At 49.7% G+C, this 20869-nt stretch overlaps 1 protein-coding gene across 4 annotated transcripts in view; it reads left to right on the plus strand.

Moving 5' to 3' along the window:
- Nucleotides 1-11832, plus strand: part of PRDM11 (PR/SET domain 11) — a 46391-nt gene extending 34559 nt beyond the window's left edge. For 2 of the 4 annotated variants that reach the window (XM_072864660.1, XM_072864659.1), the window contains exons 6-8: nucleotides 3140-3327; nucleotides 6442-7092; nucleotides 7930-11832. In XM_072864660.1, coding sequence (XP_072720761.1) covers nucleotides 3140-3327; nucleotides 6442-7092; nucleotides 7930-10094 — 3004 coding nt within the window. In that variant the 3' untranslated portion in view covers nucleotides 10095-11832. The remainder of the gene's footprint in view (nucleotides 1-3139; nucleotides 3328-6441; nucleotides 7093-7929) is intronic. The other 2 variants (XM_072864661.1, XM_072864662.1) reach the window with 2 other exon arrangements.
- Nucleotides 11833-20869: the final 9037 nt, after the last annotated feature.

The raw sequence follows: 20869 nt of genomic DNA on the forward strand, positions 1-20869 counted from the left end.
TGTCTGCAGGAACAGGAGCAGGTCTGGGTGGCTGGGTCTACTCCAACAGCAGTTTCAGCCCTGCTCTTCCTCTGGGGGTCGCAGTCCCTTGGGAAACCTGCTGTGCAAGCAGGGCTTTGCCTGTCTGCGTGCAGTACTTGTGTCAGCCTAGCCGTGCCTGTCCTGGGCATCTAAACCGAGGTAGCTTTCTTGCCTCAATTCAGCTTGAGTGTTTGGCATCAGGAGGGGGACTGGCTGCTTTTCAGCCTTCGCAGGAAAGGTTGCTCAGGACGTGAGCGCTTCAGCCTTGGGAAGATATGTCAGTGAAGGCAGACTGGTGCAGTCTGTCCTCTCCTCAGCAGGCAGTTTGTACCCCTGCCTTGCCAAGCAGGCTGCTGTTTTGTGAAGTGACTTCCTCTGTCCTTGGGAAAGCACCTGCCTCTAACCTGTGCTGTGCATCTGCATGAGGTGTCTTAGGTGGAATTTGGGTTTTATGCAATCCTTCATAACCTGTGTCATTTGTGCCCCTGGGGTCGCTGGAACAGGGGCCTGGCAGCGCTGGTTTGAAAGCGGTTCATTTATGTGGATGATCTCATCCCCATTTACGTTACCTCAGGGAAGTATCACAGATGTAAAGCTTCCTCTCAGAGCATAAATGAGTTACTAGGTGCCAGCAGCTGTGAAGAAACATGTTTGTGACTGGATTATTCCACAACTGTCTGTTAAGGGCTTTCTTCATGCCTCCTGGTGAAATCGGCAGCACTGGTCGCTGCAGGTCGCTGGATGGGAGCGGGCGGCTGGGTGGCGTGCTGCAGGGCTGCAGCAATGCTGCAGTTCACACCCTCCAGCCTGCGCTCTCCTCCCAGCTCCCCGCCACGCCGGGAGGCAGCCGGAGCCGCAGGACGCAGGCAGCAGAGCTGAAGGACGCTGTCTCAGGCAGAAACTTGGAGGGGTTTACAGGCAGGAGGAGAGCAAACAGGAAAAGCATGCTCATGCTTAATAAAATACTTCGTAATACAAGTGAGCCCTGGTGGAAATAGTTAACCAGGCTCTCCCCTTCCCACGCAAAGTTGTGTTTTAGAGAATTTTCTAAATCTCGCTGTCAAATGCAGTTTGCTGGGAGTGCACCAGACCGTCCTGCCACTGCCCCATGAATTCCTCAGTGCCGCTGGCTGTGGGGATGGGAGTCCTGTATGTTGTATTAAGAAGCTGTGAGTGACTTGGGGGCAATAAATCTCTGCAGTTAACTGGGCTCCTTTGCAGGGCCAGCCTGATCTTGTCATTGATCCGGCTAATGTTTGGGCAGTGGGATGCAGAGCGGCCGCAGGGGCTCTCTTAGCTGGCGCTAGGAAGCATCCCAGCATTTTGCTTGGACTGGGGAGAGCATCCTCTAGGACCTCCTGTGCTGCAGGGCTTCAGACTGACCACAGCACATTACTTTATCTCAAGGGTTGTGTATCTCATGGCTGTCTGAATGCCTGATACACCTTTTGTGGAGTGATTGCTCATGCCCTTCTGTGACAGCCTGGCAGCGCTAGCTGTGTGCCTTTGCACGACCTCTTTCCCACCATGCTGGTCCAGACCTCCACACACTGGTGGTTTAAAAGTTCCTTTGTTTTGTGATCAAAAGTAAAATAAGGGTTAACAAAAGCCAATGTTCGGATAATTTTGGCAGTGCCAGAGCCTGCTGTTTACATAATTACTGAAGATTGCAGAGCATCCTGGGTAGCACACATTAGGAAAAATACAGCTGATTGCAGACACATGCACAGTTGCTTAATATTAAAACCAGAATTGCTTGAGCCTCAGGCAGTCTGAGACACTGCAGACTTGTTTTCTGTGTTTTGCGGGAAGTTTCACCAAGTTTGTGACCTTATGTATATGGGTTGGTGTGATCACATGCAGGTGGGCTTGTGTCTTTATCTGTGCATGCACATGGTCGGAGAAGGGGAATATGTTCAAGGGAAAATCAAGCTGAAGAAATACCTGTGAGCTATAAGGAAATGTTTGGGCAAGGACTAGTAGCAGCAGATGTCAGATGAGCCATATGCCACCCGCATTCGTTAATGTTACTGTGGCAGGGAGTGCTGAATAATAGAGGCAAATGGCATAAGAGAAGAAAAACCTTTTAGCTGTGAACTGTTCAGGTCTGCTCTCGGGTCTGTATGTACCATGACAGGGCCTCCTCCTGGTCCTGCGTGGGTGTCACAAGCTCATGTTGGTGGCATCTGGAACTGGTATTACCAAGCCTTTTCCATGTCCTCTAGCAAGAATACGGGGAGTGTGAGAGCAAATAATACAATCCTAGCTATAGATCTCTGTCCTACCAAATTGCACAGAGGGCCAGTTGTTTGGAGTGTGAATTAATACATTTCTGTTGAGCTGAAATTTAGCTGGTTTAAATCAGGAAAACACAGCCCATGCCCAGAAAGCACGTTCTGTCAGCACTGCCAGGAGATCCCCACAACGTGGTGCTGGGCTTTCCTGAGACTTGCAGGGCTGTTTGTATTTTTATGTCACACCCTGCTGAACGCCCAAGTGCAAAACCTTCCAGTACTGGCATGTCCTTGGTTTCCTTTTGGACAAGCAGTAAATACCCCCACACACATTAGGTGTCCCTGTTTCTGCCCTGAGTATCTCAATTCTGCTTGTCCAAGAGGAGAGAAGCAAGGAAATCTTAAGGAAATCTGTTAAATCATCCTGCTAGAAAGGAAGATGGTGGTTTGGGGAAAGAGACAAGCAGAGGGACCCTGCCATATTCCGGGTGCTCCTGAGAACAAAGGAGGAGGCCCTGGGACGTGAAGTGATGGTGGGGAATCCTGAAGTCCTTGTTTTCATCACTAGGCAAAGAAATTTCTGCCCATGAGAGTCTGTGTCACCATTACTGGCAGAGATACTCCTTCAGATTGGATGTACATTGCTGTCATCCCTTCCACAGCAGAAACGGACCCACTGGCTTAGTGTTCCCTGGGTGTCCATGCTCGTTGTCCTGTATCTCCGGCAATTTGCACACCATTACTTATAACTCCATGCTTTCCAGTCTGGCTGTGTTGATGGCTCTCTGAAGGTCATTCTGGCTTCATCGTGGTTGTCATTCTGGTGGGGGGGGGCACAGGAGAAAAGTTTGTGCTTCACACCTGCCTTGTCACCTCACCCTCAGGTACGTGATCATCTCCCGGGAGGAGAGGGAGCAGAACCTGATGGCCTTCCAGCACAGCGAGAGGATTTACTTCCGTGCCTGCCGTGACATCCGCCCTGGGGAGAAGCTGCGGGTTTGGTACAGTGAGGATTACATGAAGCGGTTGCATAGTATGTCCCAGGAGACCATCAACAGAAATCTCACAAGCGGTGAGTCCCCCTCCCTTTCCACCCTCTCCCCCGATCCCATCGGGCTGCCACACTTGCTGGACCGAGTGCAGTGGGTGAAGTAGGTGATGCACAGGCTGTGCAAGGAGAGCTGCATTTCTAGAAGCAGAGCATCTCTGGGTGAAAGCTCTGCGTGGCATGGATGGATGGGTGTACAAGAAGAATAATATAACCACTGTCATGGAGATCATGAAAGAAGGATTTGTGCTGTGACGTGTCATGTCATGTGTCATGTTGTGTCATGTCATGTGTGTGTGCTGCAAGGGCCTGATGCAAAGCCTAGGGATCACAGAGCTCCTCTGTCACAAGACTTCCTGGCCTGAAGATTGCCAAGTTGGTGGTCCCACAGACAGGCATTAGTTTTTTCTTCTGAACATGCTGCTTTCTCTGGCTCCTGTGAGCAGCCTGTTTGAGGGACCTCCAGCTGGTTTTGTGTGCATATGAAAGAGAGATTTCCTTGGTGTGTTTGCATGTCCATTTTCCTCGCTTAATTTATCTCCTCTTTCTTCAGAAAGATAATTTGGGATCAGCGCGACATCAGCTAGAGACTCCTTAGTCTCACAACTTTAGCGTGCATGTACAACGTACAGGAGGCTTTGTACTTGTCAGACTGATTCTTCCCCGGATAAAAATTGTTATCATCTTATCTTAAGAGTAGCCATGCTGGAACAAACCTAGTGGTCCTTTAGGTCAGTGTAATGTCAGCAATACAGGAAGCTTTACAGGAAGGCGAAAATTCTTAATGCATCTGTTCCTCTCTACAATGCTGAGACCTGAAGTTAATTAAGGGCATTTCTTTCCAGGCCTAGCCACAGAATGGCAGGGCCTCAGAGGGGCAGCCACACTAAATATAGCTTTCTAATTAGGATTCCCATGTATATTATTACACAGCTGCTGTTGCTGCCTTGACTTGGTAAAAGGTGTCTCCTCTTTAATCATGGGGTGGACAAGATGTCCTGAAAAAGCTGGTTATCCTCCATCACCTTGGAGTTATTATGCACTTGCAGTGTTACATCTTGATGGCTGTACTTGGGCAATTCCCACTTCTGAATTAACGTTGGTGTGAATGTGCTTTTTTATGTTAATAAACATCACTGAGTGATTAGGTACAGGCTGCAGTGATGTTGCTGCATCCCATGCACACTTTAGCTGTCCAGATGGCTTAGTATTTTCTGAAAGTAGGGCAACAGAAAGACTATGCCCTTAGAGCAGCTGCTCTGGAGGGGCACCAAGGCTACGAACGATTGCCCTGCCATACAGATATGCCTTTAGTCATGGTTTGTCATGGTGTCGTGGTTTGTGTGAGCTGAAATGGTAACTCACAGCTTGCTCTGTGCTACAAGCATGGTGAAGATTTGCCTCTGGGCTCCTCAGGACCCACCATAGTCTGCCACACACTCAGGTAGAAACCCATGTGGCTGCAGACACCATCCTAGAAACCCCCTGACGTCTCGGTAAGCTTATCCTGCAGCAAGCTGGGCTCAGCCTCCGTTCGCAAAAGGAGCACAGAGACGTTAAAACGGAGCATCATGTGGGCTGTTGCTAGACTTGTGAGACATCACAGCCTCAGCTGGGAGGGCACTGGGAGGCGGTCAGGGAGCAGCACCAAAATCTGTTGAGTCGCTTTGTATTTAAAAGGTTTCAAATCCCTTACAGATGAGCCTGTCGAGTGAAGTGGCACGCTTTATTAACTCACAGAAAAATAACATGGTTCCAGGGTTTTGTTTCTGTCGGTAGTTTCTGACCCGCCTCATCAATGGAGTTGATACCAATAATATGAGGGATCATCTTGTGATTTCTAGCTTTTCCAAAGGGCTGAACCACTCGGTTGGTTGGGGGAAAAAATCACCGAAAAAGAAGAATAATCTGTTCTCTAAATCCCTACCTCTGCCAGTAGTCATTATAGTCCATAACAGGAGAAATACTAAGACAGAGGCTCAAAGCTTTGCCCATAGAAATTCTCATCAGTGTGTTGAAAATGAGATCTGTTGTTACGGATTCACTCAAGAAGTGGCTGGGTTTGCCAGCCACCGTCAAAACCCAGTGCAAAATCCCTGCCATTCGGGCCAGCCCTTTCTTCGGTGCCTTACTCTAACTGTTTCGAGTCTTGCATCTTTTCTGCATTCTTAGCATTGCTCTCCTTAGAGAGGGAATGGTAGCTTTTGCTCCGTAACTCTTATGAAAGCATGAATACACTTTAAAAGCAAACAAAACCAAAAATCAGCATAAAGCAGCGTCTTGTTTGGGAAGCCATCAATGCTTGAAGTTATTTACAAGATAGAAGAATGATGGAAATTGAGCCAAACCTATCGTCTTTTGAATTTCCAGGTAAGGAAATCTGGCTATTCCCTTTATTTTAAGCAATTAATAATTTTTATGAGGTTGCTTTTAGTATTGGTTTTTTTTTTTAATCACTGAATGGCCACACTCTTAGACTCCACCGGCACAAGCTAGATGTCCCATTCTTGGAGGGCATTCACCTGTTGTAGCTCAGTTGACAATGAGTACCTTGGGGTTTAAGAGTGCAAGTTATTTTTACTTGGAGCAGCCTCCAAACTGAATGAGAGTAAAGGGGCTTGCAAACTTTGTTCTGTGTTGTGCACAGATGCTGGGGTTGTCATGAAATGGTCTGAATCTCTCGCTGCACTGCTATACACTTGATACCTTTTACCAAGTCAAAACAGACAGGTCTTCCAGCCAGCCAAAACGGCGCTTGGGCTCTGGGCATTAGGTTCCACTGCGATCAGTCATTCACCTTGTAGTCATTCACCTCGTAGTCCTCTTCCAGCGCAAGTTGGTTATACCTTTAGGTTAAACAAGCTGCCTGTAGTTTCTCTTCTCTTTAAAGTGTGTGGGTCCTACTCTGCTGTGGCTACCCAGGACTGTCTCTGTTTTTGCAGACGTGCCCATTAGCAGGGCTCCTCCTCTCACAAGCCTCGGTTTCCACTGAGTTGTGTCAGTTCCCTGGTTTGTAACACAACGTGCAGACCTGCAGGGATTCAGCCTGAATTTTTGTTGTTTTTTCGTTTGAGTTTTAGATTGAGGGATGTTGCTAGGTTCCTGGTGATAATCCCCACCCCTCATTTTCCTTTCCAGGAGACAAAAAATTGCAGAGGGAGAAGTCAGAAAAGAATGTGGAAAATCAAGAGGACGTGAGGGGGCCACTCCAACTCACTACCTTAAAGCAAGGGAAGAGCCCCTACAAGCGCAGCTGTGATGAGGGGGAATCCCACCCCCAAACAAAGAAAAAAAAGATTGACCTAATCTTCAAAGACGTCCTGGAGGCTTCCTTGGAGTCTGCCAAATTTGAAGAGAACCAGTTAGCAACGAGTACGCCACTTTCCATCAGAAAAGCATCTAAATACCAGGCTGAAGACATCTTTGAGAGGTGTGGCAGTGCCATGCAGCACGGCTCCCTGAACCTCAGCAGAAACCGGAGTGAGGCAGAATGGAAGGTCCCCCACAGTTCCTCTTTCAGCTCATCCAAAGAGGTGGGCATCCTTGAAGACGAGGAAGAAGAGCCCCTGTCACTCAAAGCAGACAGCCCAACTGAGCTGTCACTGGCCTCTGCACAAGGCAACTCCCACGAAATCCCCACCACTTCCTTCTGCCCCAACTGCATCCGGCTGAAGAAGAAGATCCGGGAGCTGCAGGCCGAGTTAGACATGCTGAGATCTGGGAAGTTACCCGAGCCACCCGTGCTACCGCCCCAGGTACCCGAGCTCCAAGAGTTCTCGGACCCCACAGGTAAGCCTTGCCGAGTAACAGCGTTCTCCAAACCCTGCCTAAGGAGAGTAGTGAGATGCCTGTGTGCTGTGTACGCATCTAAAGCGTTTTGCTCTGAGTATTCAGGTGAACATGTGGTTCCATGGAAGGTTTGTTGCCAGGTTTTGTGACCGGGTGGGCCAGGAGCTGACACAGCTGTGGGCACAGTGGAAAACACTGTCTGGGAAAGACTCTGTATGACAACTTGCTCTATTTGTTGCTGTTGTAATCGATAATGCACTGCCAATAAAAAAGACATTCCATTGCAGACAGTTTGTTTGCTGTATTTTTGATGCATTCTCTTTCAGCGGAAGCCCCTCCACAGTGCCTCACATGCTACCGAGAAAGTCTGAATGACTCTGTGGTAACACTGAAACGTGCGGTCTTTGTGTATGAAATGATGTCCCGCTGTGTCCCTTGTTGGAAAGCCCTCTCTGTTTCCTCCACTGCCTTAACACAACCATGTGTCCCTTTCTGAAGATACGTTTCATTTTCTCCAGGAATGTGCTGTCAGGCAGCCAGGAGCCTTCACCAAAGGGAATATTTGGGTCACACCATGTATTGTGCAAGTGGCCAGGATGTAGTGTCCTTTCTTGCTGTCCATTGTGGCATATTGGAGACAAAGTTCATATGCAGAAATATTGATTTATTTTCCTTTCAAAGCCATGATTCATATCCTACCCATAGTGCATTGTGGGCAGGAGAGGGCAGGTTGTGGCCAGCTTGTCAGGCAATACTCTGCTGTCACCAGTAAGCTGCGTCTCTAGCTCAGCAACTTTGTAAATACCATTTTTTTTCCCTTTTTTTTTTTTTTTACAGCTTCAGAAAGCATCATCTCTGTTCCCACCATCATGGAGGACGATGACCAAGAGGTAGATTCTGCTGATGAATCCGTTTCCAATGACATGATTGCTGCTACAGATGAGCCTTCCAAGATGTCTTCTGCGACGGGCCGGAGGATACGGCGGTTCAAGCAAGAGTGGCTTAAAAAGTTTTGGTTTCTGCGGTACTCCCCGACATTGAATGAAATGTGGTGCCATGTCTGTAGGCAGTACACAGTGCAATCCTCTCGGACTTCAGCCTTCATCATTGGCTCAAAGCAGTTCAAGATACACACGATAAAGCTTCACAGCCAGAGCAACCTCCACAAGAAGTGCCTGCAGCTTTACAAGCTCAGGATGCATCCAGAGAAGACGGAAGAGATGTGCCGAAATATGACCCTGCTCTTCAATACAGCCTACCACTTGGCCCTGGAGGGCAGGCCCTACTACGACTTTCGGCCTCTGGCAGAACTACTGAGAAAGTGTGAACTCAAGGTGGTGGATCAATACATGAATGAGGGAGACTGCCAAATCTTAATCCATCATATCGCCCGGGCTCTTCGAGAGGACCTGGTTGAACGCATCCGACAGTCTCCCTTCCTCAGCATCATTCTGGATGGGCAGAGCGATGACTTGCTTGCAGACACGGTTGCGGTTTATGTACAGTACACGAGCAGTGATGGGCCTCCGGCAACCGAATTCCTGTCTCTTCAGGAACTGGGCTTTTCTACAACAGACAGTTACCTCCAAGCGTTAGACAGGGCTTTTTCCAGCCTGGGAATACGATTGCAGGATGAGAAGCCAACTATTGGCTTGGGAGTCGATGGTGCTAACATTACCGCCAGCCTGAGAGCCAACTTGTTCATGACAATCAGAAAGACCTTGCCCTGGCTTCTCTGCCTGCCCTTTATGGTGCACAGGCCCCACTTGGAAATTTTGGATGCAATTAGCGGGAAGGAACTGCCGTGCCTGGAGGAGCTAGAAAACAATTTGAAGCAATTGCTCAGTTTCTATCGTTACTCTCCCCGACTCATGTGCGAATTGAGGGTCACTGCTGCCACTCTGTGTGAGGAGACTGAGTTCTTGGGGGACATTCGAGCAGTGAAATGGATCATTGGGGAGCAGAATGTGCTCAACGCTCTAATCAAGGATTACCTTGAGGTTGTGGCCCATCTCAAAGATGTCAGCGGCCAGACCCAAAGGGCGGACGCTTCTGCCATTGCTTTGGCCCTCCTGCAGTTCCTGATGGACTACCAGTCGATTAAACTCATCTACTTCCTGCTGGATGTGATTGCTGTGCTTTCACGCCTCGCCTACGTCTTCCAAGGGGAGTACCTTCTTGTGTCGCAGGTGGACGATAAAATAGAGGAGGCCATCCAGGAGATCAGCCGGCTAGCAGACTCGCCCGGGGAGTACTTGCAGGAATTTGAGGAAAACTTCCGTGAAAGCTTTAATGGCATTGCTGTGAAAAACCTACGGGTGGCTGAAGCAAAATTCCAGTCGATCAGAGAAAAGATCTGCCAGAAGACCCAAGTGATCCTAGCCCAAAGGTTCGATTCCCGTAGCCGGACATTTGTGAAGGCCTGTCAGGTATTTGACCTTGCAGCTTGGCCCAGAAGCACTGATGAGCTCATGAGCTATGGGAAGGAGGATATGGTACAAATATTTGAACACCTGGAGACGGTCCCATCATTTTCCAGAGAGGTTTGCAGAGAGGGGATGGACACCCGAGGGAGTCTGCTGATGGAGTGGCGAGAACTCAAGGTGGATTATTATACCAAAAACGGTTTTAAAGACTTGCTCAGTCACATTTGTAAATACAAACAGAGATTCCCTCTCCTAAATAAAATAGTTCAGATCCTCAAAGTCCTTCCCACCTCATCGGCCTGCTGTGAGAAGGGGCGCACCGCCCTGCAGAGAGTGCGCAAAAACAACCGCTCTCGGCTCACACTGGAGCAGCTCAGTGATCTTTTGACAATTGCCGTTAACGGGCCGCCCATTGCCAACTTTGATTGCAAAAGGGCACTAGATAGTTGGTTCGAGGAGAAGTCGGGCAATAGTTACGCGCTGTCAGCCGAAATGCTGAGCAGGATGTCGTCTCTTGATCAGAAGCCAATGTTGCAGAGCATGGACCATGGCTCTGAGTTTTACCCCGATATTTAGGAAGGAACGCCTCAGATCAGAAAGCTGTTGAATAATTTTTTTAATCTATACTCTAAACTTTGATATATTATATAAAAAATATATATATATTATATATATTAAGGAAAAACCCACACTGAAAATTTAAAAGTTAAGACGATGTGCGTCTGATAGAAGCTAAGCAGAATTTTAAAGATTGAGACAATGTTTAGACATTTACTGGTGTCTCCAACCATGGCAGCTGCAGTGTAGGTGGCAACATTTCATTCTTTAGAAGCATGTGCTGGGGCCATACTCTACATGTTCAAACCTGATGATCTATAAGCTAGACGACGGGTCTTTGTCAGCCTCATCCTCCTAGTGGTTTCCTTTGTATGTGTGTTGTCGGTTTGTTGGGTTGTTTTTTGTGTTGTTTTGGGGTTGGTTGGTTGTTTTTTTTCCCCACAGTTTTAATCTCTGCCTCTCTTTCCATTGTTCAGTCCAGTTATTGAGCCATTTGAGCCTTTTGTTGACGACCGTCAGATTTCTGATTTCCGACAGAGCATCCCGTGCGTTTATGTTTCCCCCACCTCTCCAGCTCCACCCAGTTCTCTTCGCTCGAGTAGGAGCTTTCTTCACTCACAGAGATTACTGGCAGGAGGGAAAGGCTGGGGGTGTGATTTTGGGTTTTTCTTCTGATTTAGAAACAAATGCCTCCACTAAACTGTGATGCCCCTTTCTCAGTTCTCCCTACTTTTGGGCTGTAGAGTAATACTTGGCTTTCAGCTCCTTTTACGACAACCGTAGTAGCAGTCTATCACACATTTATTATAACATGATGTCATGTGCAGACTATAAAATAGCAAAATAGAGAAGGCAGGGGGAAATTTTTGCATTTATATTTTTATATTGTAGGAGATAAAAATATATATATATACAACTATTCATTCAAAACCAGGGCTGCTGTGGAAGCTAGACAGCCAATGAGTCAAGAGCCATCTCTGGGCGGAGATTCAAAGGCTTAAAAAATTATATTCTAATTTACATTATTTATACTATGTCTTTATAATCCTAGATTGTTGTGGGTTTTTTGTTTTGTTTTGTTTTGTTTGGAATGACTGAAAGAAAAACCTGCTGCGGTTTGGTGGCAGGAGCTATCAATGCAAGATTATCTTGGATTATATTCATGTGATGATGTCCTACAAAGGTTCATGTATTCTCTTGTGACCAAGGTAACATGTTCCACAGCACAGCAGACTGATTACAGCAGGAAGAAGGGATGCTCTTCTTCTTCCTGCAAAATATTTCTTCCTTTCTTGAAGGGATGCGGAGTCCAGCTGAAATGTGAATGGGGGACTTGCACCTTCCATCACAAAGAGATTGTTCTGTGGGCTTGGGGTTCTTTTTTGTTTTATTCTTTTAAAGTAAATGAGCTCCAGGCATTCACACAATATCACTTCAGGTTAGAAAAGAAAAAAGAAAAAAAACCAAAAAAAAGAAAACCCCCCACAAACAAAAAAGGTGCAAAAACTCCACAGATGCTAGTGCCTTGCCCCGCTGATGTGGCATGGACAGCACCAACCTGACCAGACCATCGTGGGAGTGAGAACCTGTTGTCCAAAAGATGTCCGAGCCAACACGTTCTCACTTCCCAGAGGGACGAGCTTTGTGCCAGGCTGTGTTGTTTGGAAACATGATGGTGGTATCAGCAGCACTGAACCTTTCCTTTCTCCTGTTACACCCCTGCCCTTGGTCTTGGTGCTAAGATATCTCTAGAACCGTTGCTGCTAGTTGATAGCTTTTCATTTATATAAATATATATATATATATATAATATTATTTTATTTTTTAAACTTTTTTGTTTGTTTTCAATGGAGATGTAGCATGTTTGGAACCGATCTCTCTTGGAGTCACTTTCACTGCCAGGGTTCACGCACTGTCTTCCCCGGGAAAACACGCACTTCTACCTAGGTCTCGCTCACCTCCCCTCCCGCTAACCCCTTTGCCCTCAGCAGAACTACGCAGCCAGTGCCGGGCAGAGGCGTGCAGCCAAGCCGCTACATGCTGGCTCAGCTTTCAGACCCCACAGGAACAGCTAGACTGGTGTTGGTCAGAGTTTTGGAAGTGTTTCCCCTCTGTCCCTATGGGACTGAGGAGGGACTGAGCCAACCCGAAGCACTAGTGGTGGCCAGTCCTTGCGTCCTGACTCTGCCCGCTTTGCTCTAAAACGGGGCTCTTCGGCCAGATGGTCCGAGGGGAGTAGAGCAGACCCCGCGAATGTAGCGGCGAGGGTTGGGCAGGCGGCATACCCTCTGTAGCACTTACTCCCTGTCCCCTCTGCCTTACCTCAGACAGCATGTGCGGCCCGTGGGCTGGCTCGGGCAGGAGGGGGCACCTGCACGAGGGCCACCCACCTGCCGCCAAACTGCCGGCGGGAGTGCAGGCGCCGGGCGCTTCTCCCTGCAGTCCTCACGGAAACGTCGTGAGCTAGATCAGGGCATTGCGCCGTTGCAGCACAGGGGCATCAATATGCAACACCTAGCAAGCAAAAATATGGCTTTGTGTTTTTTCCTGTCTTTCCCAATAAATGATGTGATCGAATTGACCCATTCATCTAGAGGAGTAAAAATTAAACTGGAAACCCTCCTCCAGCTGTGCAGACTTGGGTGGTTGTTTGCCTGACCGTAAAATAGGGATCTCTCCACACGAGGTGCTTGTAGCCCTCCAGGCTTGGCGAGTCAGCTCTGCCCAGGGTGCTGCCACAAAGATCACAGAGCTGCTCCCTGCCAGGGAGATGGCAGGCTCCCTCCTTAGTTAAAATTTGAGGAGATGTAAAAAGAAAAAAAAAGATAAAAAAGATAGAAGAATTGCTGCTCCGTTAGTCTCTGACCTGGAGATGGGCAAGGTGAACGTAGATGTTGGAGACAAGAAGTGAATTGACGCACCGGAGGGGCAGGTGCGGGAGAGTCTTCCTTGTCGAGCGTGCACACGGCAGCAGAAGCAGAAGTAACAAAGATATTTGATGCAAGCTTCTGTGGCTATCAGAGAGGCTGTACAGACAGTTTTCCTCCTCCTCTTTTTTTTCATTTTCTCTTTCCTTTGCTCAACTCCATAGCTCTTTGTGGGGGCAAATAAAATCACCTGCCTTTGTTTGCAGCAGTGGAAGCTCCTCAGCACGTGGCTCTGTTACAGAGGCCTGTGAAAGTGCCTGGCCTACGTGGAGGGAAGGGACACTTGTGGACAGTCTCCAGACACCTTTGCAGACAGGAGCGCTCCCTCAGGGCTTGTGCTGAGCTGCCTGAGAGGCCTGTTTACAACTCCTGCTCTGAGCCTTTTGCCACTGGGAAGAAAATGATGCCTTGCCTTGTCGGCGAGGTAAGAGCTGACAGAGGATTGTTCAGAAATTATTCCTCTAATTTGTCACTCCTTTCCTTTGGTTTGTTTGCAAATCCCACTCTCATCAGTGACAACTTTCACCGGCTGCTCTTATTCCTAATGGCAGAGCGAAACGTGCAGCGAGTGGTGTTTTTTTCTCCAGGCAGTCAGCTGGCAAAGGGAAAGTGCTTGTTTCTTTTCCAAATAACTTTGCGTGCACCTGTGAGCAGTTTTGGTAGGAAGCGTGATTCTCTGCCATGGGATGTTGCGAATACCCCTGATGGGAAAGGTCAGAGACGGCTTGCATTGGTGATGGGGGAAACGAGTGCTTGGCGGAGCAGCTGGCCCAGCCCAGCCCAGCTCCCCCAACACAAACAACTCCCCTTCACCCCCATGCCAGAAAATAAACCCAGCCTTTGTGCTAGACAAACGCAGGTGCTTTGCAAGCTTTCCCTCTAGGTTTACCCGGCTATCTCAGATCTGTAGCTGTTATTCCCATGGATAGTCTGTGGATGGAAACGTGACTGCCGGCATGAGCAAGATAGGGAGGAGGGAGGAATACCAATGCAAAGTGCCCCTGGCTTCCCAGTGCCCCGCCTGCCCAGCCTTTCCCGGGAGCAGGTGCCCTGTTTGCAAATCCCAGGGCCCGGCCGGGTGGCAGTGAGGCCGGGGGGCAGCAGCAGGCCTGGGGAGGGCTCGGTGTGGCGCAGAGGGAGGCTTCCTTGGCTCGGAGATTGCCATGCGTTGGGTTTAATCGATGCCTTTCCTGCTGCACTGAGCGAGCGAGAGGAGGTTGTTTTGAATGTTGCTCACAGCATCTTGAACTGCTTTGCTGCAAAGAGAGAAGGGTTTAGTTTTTCTCAAATGAGCTCTTTATTCTCTCCTTCCCCCCGCGTCTTAGCTATGGCATCTGACTGTGAATAGTGCACACTTCTCCAAACCCTTGGGTTTGTATTTCTAGCCCGTGGGCTTTTTGGTTGCCAATTTCCCCTCCCCACTTTTTGCTCAGGCTCCTTGCCTCTTTTACCCTGCTGTGAAGCAGAAATCCATGAAGCACATGCAGACATGTCCTTCTGCAGGGCTCACCAGTGGCTGCAGGGGTCTGGGCCCTCCAGCCACAAGGCCGAACTCAGCAAGGATAATCCTCACAAGAGACCAAAGCTCTTCCCATACCAGCAAAAGCATGCGGGAGCCATGGGGGGTTGCAAGGGGACGCGGTGGGCAGGGTCCCAGCGTCTGCCTTGGGTCTTGAGCTGACCGTGGCAATGTCCTCCGTGCTGGTTGTGCTTTTGCTGATATGACTCCTCAGACGTGATTCAGGCTCGGTCCATCTCTTTCTCACAGCACAAACTCAACCAGGTGGCCCGTGGGATCTTTGGGGTCCCCTTTCTTTCTTATCTCATGAGGATTGCTGTTTGTTTGACCAGTGGGTAAGACAACCTAGACAGCCAGCTTGCAAATAAGCAGCAACAGCCTCTGCTTTTGCAGATTCCCCTCTCAGCCTTGTCAAAAGAGGTCTTAAAAGCAGAGAAATGGTACGTTGCTCCCCCAGCCATTGTATTCAATGCAGTAATGCCTATGCAATTCCTGTCTCCCTTGGAGACACATATGATGTGTGTGCATGTAAGCTAGTGTATGTATACAGTACACATGCATATGGTCTATATATTGTATATACGCACATCCCAGTACATATACACACAGTACAAAAGATTAAAATCACATGCTTATATATCTATAAATAAAATCCTATATATTTATATATTTCTATGTTTTCGATAGATATAAAGATATAATACAGAGATAGACTCAACCACCCTTGTGTAAGGCTGGCCCTGTGTTCTGGCACAAGGCACGTAACACTGAAGACTTTGGGCTTTGGGATAGTTTTAGCCATACACTGAGGCCTACATTTACGTGTATAGCACTCTACGGAGAGGGGCTTTGCTGTGGTTAGGGCAAGGGGTTTCCTTGCTGGCATGTTAACCAAGTGCTAAATAAGGTTTGTGTAATAGGGGAATGTCTTGGTGGGGGAAGATGCTCGAGTGTCCTTGTCTTCTCCCGAGTAAGCCTCTGGCTGAGGTCCTGTGTGTTCACACTTGGACAGATACATATCCCACCCTCATATGCACTTTTCTCTCTCTGCATGGATGCAGTTGGCAACTGCGAGTACCGGTGCCATGAAAACGTGGCTTTCTGCTGTTCTGCCTGGCATTCCTCAGTAGTTGCTGGCACGCTGCCAGGGAGACCCTGCGCCGGCAGGCGCTCGCGCAGCACCCAGTGAGAGCATGGGTTTGCTCGCGGGCATCGGTCAGCGACACAGCCGTGGCGCTAGGATAAAAGCAGCAGGAGAGCAAAGGTGTTAGTGAGTGGAGGGAGGGTCGCTGCTGCATGGTCGGAGGTAGCAGGGATGGCGTGCGGAGCTGGAGCAGCACAAATGAGAAGGGACCATGAATTTAGAGTGGTAAGGATGGGAGCGTGCAAGCCCCATTGGGGAGGCACGTGCAGCTCTGTCAGGTCAGGCTGGCCGCTGCTCTCCTGCAGGAGCCGCTCCGCTCCCTCAGGTCTCGCAGCCGCTCCTCGGCCGGTGAGCAGCCTGCCTGGCCGGGGGCCCGGGTGGTTTTTCTGGAGGAAAGGGAACGATGTGATTGCACGGAAGAAGTGGTCAGTGGCGCATGTGTGCCTTTGGGCCCCAACACACGGCGTGCTGGCCTTGCCAGATGGAAGCACCAAGGGGTGCAACCTTCTTGCCCTGCCTGTGCAAAGAGACACCTATTTTCGCATGACAGGCATTTCCATGCCGGGACCAGGGGTGGATCCGGGCAATGGATCAGCCTCCCCTGAGTGTCTACCGATGCCTGTGGGAGGGACAGCTGCCTCATCCCTCCATCCTTCCCTTCACAGAGCCGCTCGTAGGACGCTGACCCCACTGCAGGGTGAAGCCCTTGGCTGGCACCTGGGGGGACCCGAGAGGCGCCTCTGGCCAGGCTGGCAGCAGGTGGTGGGTCACCGTGCTGCTTCCCCACGAGGGTCGAAGGGGAGGCATGGAGGTTTGGCTTTGCAGCTCCACGCCGGGCCTGGCAACCACTGCACTCCTCGCCGTTTGTTTTAATTGTTGGCTTCAGTCGGGAGGAGGGTGAGTTGTAATTCCGACAGCCGAATGACTTGTTACACTGGTATTGCATGAGCAGACGCTGTGCAAGCTCCCCCCAAGCCCTGTCACACACCTCAGCGCCCTCTCCCAGGCCTCTCTCCTCCACACAACTGGTAATCCACCTCAGCCGCAACCCGCCCGGTGGCAGCTCCCCACTCTGCCGCAGCCCCTCGGCTGCGCAGCACTGGCGGGGAGCTCTCCGGCACGTGTTCCTCACGAACCTCAGAGATGGTTTCCTCGCTCCCAGCCCCCTCCTTTGGATGCCACTGACACTCGCGTAGGCTCAGCCCGTGGCCTCGCCGCCCGCCCGCCCGTGCTGGCGGTGCTGCCGCCCGGCGAGGGGCTCCCAAGCACTGCACCTCATGTCGAATAAGCTCGCTGGGCTACGTGGGGGAACCATGTCTCATATGCTGTAATGTCCTGAATGCTATAGGAGGGCTACGGAGTTTTCTGCCACTCATGGCATCCTCATAGACTCACCCGACTGTTGGCAAAAATGCATTTCTACTTCCAGAAAAAGAGGTTTTGTCTCAAACCTCTCCATATCCACATCCAAGCACAGCCCTGCTGAACTGTTTCAAGCGATCTCTCACCCACCCACCCACCACACATACACACACACACACGAAATGAGAGAAAAATATCTAGACGTCTATTACTACGTATGTATTAATATGTTAATATCACTCTTTTGGAGAACATTAAAATGTTATTACTTTACAGACTATGCTTTATAGTACCTGTGTGAAAGGACCTAGGACACTGGATACGAATAGAGCTATGTTGATATATCATAGTATGTACACGAGAACCTTCCTTTTGTCATATTATCCTTGTAATGTAAAATGATTGTTAATAAAAAAACATTTAAATTTATCAAGTTGGGTTGCTAATTCTTTACACTGTTCTTGGAGGTTAATGTCATTTTCTCAGAGCAAGGGCATCTAAGCTGATGCACTCCCTCTTCCCCAGCCCACGACTGTAAGGAACGGGTCCCGTGCTAATTTATCCAGAAGGGTCAGTTGCAGCCCCCTGAGGTGCTGGCAGCTCTCCGTCCTGGGTGACTCGCTCCCTCATGTGCTGGGTGTACCTGCAGCCCCTCAACGTCCTCACCTCGGTGAGCAGGTCCAGCGTGTCCTGTGATGGAGCTGCATCATTTCACCGTGGGCTGGGTTATACCAGTGCTGTGCTGAGCCTGCAGCGGCGCAGAGCAGGAGCTGCTGCCTCCCAGCAGCCCGCGGCGGCCCTGGGTCAGCACGGGCGCAGGTATGTCAGCACGTGCCGCGGTCGGGTAGGGGTGCGGAGTGGGTGCCCTTGCAGCCCCTGCGCTCCCTTTCTAGTCAGGTACGGTGGCGGTGTCGGCTTCGCTGCAGTGGGCTGTGCTTGTAACGCATGTTGATAAAACCTTGCGTGTGTGCCTGATTTGGTTTGAAGGATGGAGAGTCTTTTCCTGAGCTCTACGTGCTCCAAAGCCAGGGGAATCTGGACGTTTTCTACGCTTAAAAGAAAGGTCTGGTTTAACTTTGGATTCTTCTTCTTTGACATGAAAGTTTTGGCTGAGGCTGGGTCCACGGTGGATTAACTAAAGGTGCAATTTTTAAAACATTTCAGTGAAATAAGAGTAATTTTGTACGTGGAGGTTCTTAGATCTGCTAAATCAGCATGGGCAAGAGAGCCAACCTCTGAAACAAGTACAAGTGTTCGTCGATTAGCACTGGGCTGTGAGTTGTGTTTTCTGACCAAACAGCTGTCAAAGCTGAAAACATTGCCTCCTTGGGCTCAGCCTGGCTGCTGCTGGAGGTGCACCCCACAGCGAAGGCACAGCAGGGACTATGGGCCGTCCTTCCTTTGCTGCAGTTCAGGTTTGCACGGCAGTGCAAGAAGGGAGGACGCTGCAAAGGTTGAGGCCAGTCTTGCTACAGGATGCCGACGGCAGCTAGAGAGAAACATAGGCAGAATAAACCCCCTTCCAGCTCAAACAGTTGCTCGCTCAGCTGTAAATGTGTCTGTGTGTCAGTGGGGGGAACCAGAAAACACAGGAGGAAGCTGTGCAGCCGACTGCATGGATCCTGTATGTGGCACTGTGTACCACGAGTGTTGATACTGATAGTATTGCTGAGCTTCAGTATGTAGAGGTGAAAGCTCTCACAAACAGGACTAACTCTTTAATTTAACCAGGTTTGGAGGGATCTTAGTTTTCCAATTGATCCTGGGTATGGATACTTGGGAATGGATACCAGCAGATAAGCCAGTGTTACATGAAGTGGGCAAGCAATGGATGCATATGGTATATGCATATGGTAATGCAATGGATGCATATGGTATAAAAAGGTTTTTGCTCCTCCTTTGAGGCTCCACTGTCATATGGATGCTTATAGTCTTGGACTTTAACCTGATGCCCGGCTGTGTCCCACTGGTGGCTGTTCTGGTCGCAAGGTGCCAGTGCTATGTAGCTTGCTGGTCCTCTGGAAGGAAAGGAAATTTGGGTGGAAATTATGGCCTTGAGGGAGGTTTGGGCTTAGAGGGCTCTGGGCCCAGGGGAAGCGTGTGTGTGGATGCGTCAGTCCCCACGGGCGAAGGGCTGTGCGGAAGCTTTGGTTTCAGAGTGAATGTCCCACAATTTTAACCAGGGACAGTAGCCACGGGCTGGAAGCAAGAGGCAATTTCTAGACTCAGAAGTGAAAATAGCCCCAAATTAGTGATCCAATAGAAAAGGTTGCTTTTAGTGACTTCCTCGAAGTCATCGAGCAGTCCAAGTATTACAAAACAATTTGCCATTTTCTGGCAGCTTTCACTGTAGTAGTGATTTAAAATTGCTTATTTTTGAGCAGTAAGCAAGCCCAGCAAAATCCTGGTGGTTGTCAGGGCTTAGCTCCAACTTAACAGGCTCTGGGTTTGCTGGGCACCTGGCAGCCAGCGGTAGAAACCTCATCTCTGGGGTTTTGCCTTTGCTAGTCAATTAACAGCACACAAAGCAGGACAGTGCTTCACGTTCAGCAGCTCAACCGTCTGTAGAGTAGGAATGGCATGTGAAATGCATTTCTGATTTGTAATTAATTTCCTAGAAGTGGTTTTGTGCTGTGAACAGTTGACCGCTGCCGTTGGCAGTGATCAGCCTCCTTGCTGATAACTTGAAACCAAGGACTTAAAAGCAAGATCCCTTCAAGCAAAGTGCACGATCTGAGCTGGTGTCAGGAAGGGAAGCTTGCACAAATTTATCTGAACTAGGGCTAAAGGTGCCCTTCATTTTTAGGACCACCGATTCTCATGTCGATATGAGTGAAAAGGAAATTGAAAAATTCCTCTGTGATGGTTGTCATAGCATTAAAGCCTGGCACGTTCTTCCCCAGCTCTGCTGGTGTCCTGGACATGCTCTGTGGAGATGGCTGTTGTTAGCAGCTGGCACTTAAAACTTGATTTAGCAAAAAAACCCAATGTGTTGTTTCTTCCTGGAAACAGGACTGGGGTGCCTGCGATGCTGAGGGCCTGCAGTCATAACCAGAAGGGGTTTGCAGTGCTTCCTGGGGGCTGCCCTCCCTATCTGCGTCTCCTGAGGTGAGAGGAAAAACTTGGGCAGCCGAGCACATCAGTGGGTTAAAGCGGGTGCCCCCCCGAGGTGTTTAAATCGGAGGGCCGGCGCAGGCGTCGGGGCGGTGCCAGGTCTGGCTCTGCAGCAGCACGGAGCAGTGGGCACAGGGGACCACCGGCTGCTTCTCGCAGAGCTGTTGCCACATGAACGGAGCCACAGCTCATTTACAAAGGGCTCTAAAAATATCTGAAGGATAATCAAAGGCTCCCGCAGAACAGCATATGCGCTAACTAGACTTTTCAGCTCTCTGAAGTCCCCTGTTTGAAGTTGTTTTGATCCAAGGGGAAAAATAAGTGTGCTGTCTGTGCTGCTGTCAGCCGCCCCGTTTCTGGGGAGACTGGTGTCCCTCTGGAGGCACGCAGGGGTGGGAGAGCAGTGTGGAGGTGCTGGGGCTGGGACGGGGAGCCACGTGTGGTGCGGGGACAGGGTTTGCAGAGCCACGCTTTGGGCTGCTGCCATACCTCGTGACACGAGGGAGAGCTGTCCTGGAAAACTGGGTAGTGGATAGGTTTCAGGTCTGAGCTGTCTTCTCAGGGGCATCTTGGAGCCCCTTCCTCGCTGGGTTTATTCCACGTTCAGCGGTCTCTAAGAGCTCAGGGGAGCAGAGGAACCGGCTGCAAACCTCCAGGGCTAGTACTGGTAATGGCTGTGACACAGCTGCTGGATTAGGTGCCACTCTGTCCTGGCAGGCAGAGGATT

Source organism: Ciconia boyciana, chromosome 6 (assembly GCF_034638445.1).
Source record: "Ciconia boyciana chromosome 6, ASM3463844v1, whole genome shotgun sequence".
NCBI classification, from domain to species: Eukaryota; Metazoa; Chordata; class Aves; order Ciconiiformes; family Ciconiidae; genus Ciconia; species Ciconia boyciana.